This window comes from Oratosquilla oratoria, chromosome 28 (genome assembly GCF_046742065.1).
Source record: "Oratosquilla oratoria isolate Oo_2021 chromosome 28, ASM4674206v1, whole genome shotgun sequence".
NCBI lineage: Eukaryota > Metazoa > Arthropoda > Malacostraca > Stomatopoda > Squillidae > Oratosquilla > Oratosquilla oratoria.
This window is the reverse complement of record NC_134804.1, coordinates 29544184-29548589: the sequence shown is the minus strand read 5'-3', so window position 1 is coordinate 29548589 and position 4406 is coordinate 29544184. Positions and strand designations below refer to the sequence as shown.

The following is a 4406-nucleotide window of genomic DNA, read 5'->3' as shown; positions in this document are numbered from 1 at the left end:
TTTCCACGTCAACTAGCATTGTTTGTTTCATTGACCTTCGTTGGGTCCATCATACAGGTCACTGAAGGTCATTCAAGGATGAGTTCGTTCTCCAGCTGTCCCAAGGTCATTTCGTGCTTTAGGATTCATATGATTAGAGCAATTAAAGGAAACAAAGCTCTTAATGACGTTTTCCAAAAGTATATCTTCCGTTTCAAAATATTGCGTCATTACAAAGGAGCATGCCGAAAGGAGACCTTTTGGTCCATAACAAAGTCGGATGCGAAAAAATAACTAAATAATATATAATGTATACATAAAAATAAAATAATAATTATAATAAGGATAATGATGATAATTAGTAGTATTAATAATAGCAGTAATATTATAGTTAGTTTTGGAGTTTGACTTTCTCGTTAAGGATATTTTTGTCACCTTTGCCTTCTGTACTTGGAGATCGCTGGCAAGTGGTAGATTCCGTCTCAAGACAGAAGGGAAGAGTTGAGGTGTTACCTGAAGCTGCTTAAAAAAAGGCTTATAAGAGACAACCCCTTAAGCATATGCTGTAATGCAACCCTGTTAAGATGATTATTCATCTGCTTGTTCTTTTATTCATTTATATATATTAAGACTAATTTAGAACGAATCTAGGTGAAGAGTATTCAAACGCATTGATATCACAGTACAAACAAAGTACACAGTACAAAGTTTCAGTACATTTGTACAAAGGATCAATTAAGGTAGAAATGTTATAATAAAAAAAATGGACCATGATTCATTTTTTACTTTAATTTATTATAGTAAAACACCGTGAATCATAATACAGAGTATTACTCTCCCATCCCATTCACATAAGACAATTTACACAACATATTTTGGAATACTTTACTCAGATTTCACAATATATAAATCGTCTTCCCCTGACCCTTCCCTAACATGAAAGGAGTATCCAGCGTTGGTCGAATCCCCCTCGAAGGCCACAACCTGCCGAAGAACATCGGCAATGGCCATGGAGGTGAAGAGCTGTTTGTCTGTGTCCATGGACAAGTAGTGCTTGGCCACAAAACGACCGAAAAACCTTGCCTCATCCGTGACCGGCGAGATCGTTTTCTCTTTGCTCTTCTTCGATCCGGCAGCTGACCCAGAATGACCTTGGGAGGAGGGTTCTTCAGGACGTGCCCCTGTGTTCGCAGGAGGCGGGGCACTCTTCGAGGTTGAGGGAACATGGACGAAATCCTCGTGTGTGTCCGAGGTTTCATCCTCTATAGCCAACGCGAGCTGGTCGAGAGCGGCACAAAGGCGGTGCTCTCCGATCACAGTGCCAGTGCCAGTGCCAGTGCCATCCCTTTTGTGTTCCATTATGTTTCTCTTATGACGAAGATGGAGCTTTAGGGGAAAGAGCAGATGCTTGTGTGCTGAACTCACGCATCCGTGTAACTAAGAGTAGCCTCGGTCAAGGGACGCGGGGAAGGCCGGTCAGACCTGATGCAGGGCGGGATTATAGAGATCGACCAATGAGAATGAGGTATTCTGACACGTCGCCGATAGAGTGTCCCTAAGGCCAGGGCGTTCATTTGACGGCGAAGTGGCGAGAGTGACCGAGATCCATCCACGCCGCGTTCCTTTACGGTGCTTCATAAAACCACAAAGGCTCTCGCGATCGACACAAAACACCGTCGAAGTTCTTCGCATTAACAGGTAAGATCTGTCTACGTAAAACGTCTCTTGAGTAAACAGAAATCTCACTATTATCTTGTCGCTTCCTCGGTGTTCAGCGTTTAATGTTCATTGCTTTATTACAGAGGATTCCAGAATGGAAGGCCAAGCCGGTGGCGACTCGGGAGTCGATGCTCTTACGCACAACAGGTTGACTCAGGTATCAGAAGTTCTTGAGAAGATTCTTGCGCATGGTGGAATCGGTCTCTTGGCAGCTAAGAACGCTGCGAAGTCTGGACTGCGCCCAGAAGACGCCGATTCTCAACCCTCCCAAGATTCCTCGATGGGTATGGAGGAAGCCGCCCATTTTGGGCGTTACATCGCCAGCCACCTCAGGAATATGGATACCAACAAACAACTGTTGGTGTCCATCATCATTGCCGATGTTCTTCGTCAAGTTAAGGCCTTCAAGGGGGATCCCTCCCAGATGACATATGCCTTCCAAGTTGAAGAAAGAGCTTGGTTTTCTTATTAGTATTTATAGTTTCATGATCCTCTTCATTACAACACCCTTGTGTTCCATTTAGTGTAATTTTAATCCAAAAACACCCTGAGAAATGTGGATGTACATTTCGCTGCATACAAATACTGTGTACCAGCTTATGCTACTAGTGACAAATAAATATGTTTATTTCATATTTTGATCATTTTTCCCTCACTAAGGAATAAAGTACATTTTCGTGTGTGAATTTGAAAGATCTTGGTCTTTAGGTATTTTTAAGTCTGGGCTTTATTGTGGCATGATTGGTCTTCCATTTGTTTAGTTCAAGGTTCGAATCCCGCACTCCTACGATTTATGGTAGTACCTGTTACCCTAACAGTCCAAGCAGAGAACATCTGTTCACCAAATTTTCGAGAACCAAATGTTCTTCCCGGTTCCAAACAATGAGAACCATTGAAATTTCAATGGCGTAAGTCTTTTCATTTCTGAGTTACATGCATGATTCATATATATCTCGTTGCGAACCAAAGCTACATGAATAAAGAACAAAGACGTAGAATTATCACCCTTCTCTCTCTCTCTCTCTTTCTCTATCCGGTGAAACATACTCGTACCAATAAAGATTTCGTCCTTACAGTGTGTTTTTCCTGACTGACTAGTCGCCGGTTGCCTTTCTCTTTCACACCCTATCACGCTTGCCCTTCCTAAACAGATCTACAGATGCCCCCCTTCCATCCCCCCATGCCCCTTCCCCTTCCCCCGACAAACACCCTCACGGCCCTTAAGCACCAGGGCTGACTCCGCCCCCTTTGGCTGTCTTTTGACATTACAGTCTTCACTCACCCCTATACCTCTCCCCTCTCACCCTCTCAGCCCTCCCCTTCTCACCCCTCCTCCTCTCACCCCTCACCCTCTCCCTCCCCCCGATCCACCTCTGTTTATTTCTTCAGTCTTTTCTGTTAGCTATCCTCTCCTTCTTCCCACTTCCCTTCCTCTCGTATCTTTCTTGTCCACCTCATTTTTCCTGATTCTTCTTTCTCATTCTCCCACTTTTCTCCTCCTATTTCATCCTTTTTTGCATGTAGATGGACGGGTGTTGTAGATATGGTTGAACAAAGATAAAAAAAAATGCATTTTCAGTACAGAAAAGTGGGTTTATGGGCTTTACGCAATGTTAGTGTAGGGTTCTTTTAGGATTTGAAATACAGAGTATTTTTCCTCCTTCCTAATTTCAGATTATTTTATTCAGTTAAGGGAAGGAAGGATTAATGCTATTTCTTTGGCACAATATCATCCTCTATAGATTTATTCAGTCGAGTGGTTAGATTAAGTTGAGTTAGGTGCAGTTAAGAATGTTATTATGAGTTTGATTATATTAAGATATTTAGCCAGAGTTATATTATGCTGGGATAGGTGAGGTTAGAGTAGGTAGAATTACATTAGGTTTTCTTGGGCTAAACGTTATCTTAGACTGAGTTGTGTCAATGTGATTTACGGTTAATTTGACTGAGTTCTGAGGACAGTTGTCTGATGTTGCGTGATTCCTATCAATGGAAGTCGAGGAATTATCATTAATGATATGGAAGGTGCATGCAAGTGCATATAATAATAAAAATGATAATGATAACAATAATAATAACAACAACAGCAACACACACACAACAACAACAACAACACAGTTTATTGGGTAGAGCAGCATTGCTACTGAAAATATACAGCCTACAAAATTATAAAATCATAAAACTATGACAGTGAAAAAATGTAAAAAGCATTAGAAAACAAAACGGTAAGCTAAGGAATAGCTGTGTTGTACAACATTGTCACTTCTCGTTGATTAAGTCCACAAATGTCGGTATAGGGCTATTATACATATGCTCTTACTAGATGTTAGAGGTCACCAAACACAAGATAACACATAAGTATCATAATGGAATACAAGATACGTAGTCTTTTGTAAAATGCTAAATGTTATACGATTGGTGATAGTGTCACACGCTAAGTTATAGATGTTAGTGTTAGACGTTAGTTACAATGTTAGACATTGGGTGATAGATGTTAGATATCTGTCTTTTGTAAATTGTTAGTGTTAGACGATGGGTGATAGTGTTGCACGCTCGGTGATAGATGTTGGTGATATTTTTAGACGCTGGGTGGTAGATGTTAGTGACAGCGTTAGACGTTGTGTTGTAGATGTTAGTTATAGTGTTAGACATTGGATGATAGGTGCTATATAACTTTAAATGTGCCGTTATTTTAGACGCTGGGTGGT

At 41.1% G+C, this 4406-nt stretch overlaps 1 protein-coding gene across 1 annotated transcript in view; it reads left to right on the top strand.

Moving 5' to 3' along the window:
• Positions 1-2303, top strand: part of LOC143040162 (uncharacterized) — a 250044-nt gene extending 247741 nt beyond the window's left edge. The window contains exon 3 of the mRNA XM_076210830.1: positions 1782-2303. Within this exon, the coding sequence (XP_076066945.1) occupies positions 1793-2170 (378 nt within the window). The 5' untranslated portion in view covers positions 1782-1792 and the 3' untranslated portion in view covers positions 2171-2303. The remainder of the gene's footprint in view (positions 1-1781) is intronic.
• Positions 2304-4406: the final 2103 nt, after the last annotated feature.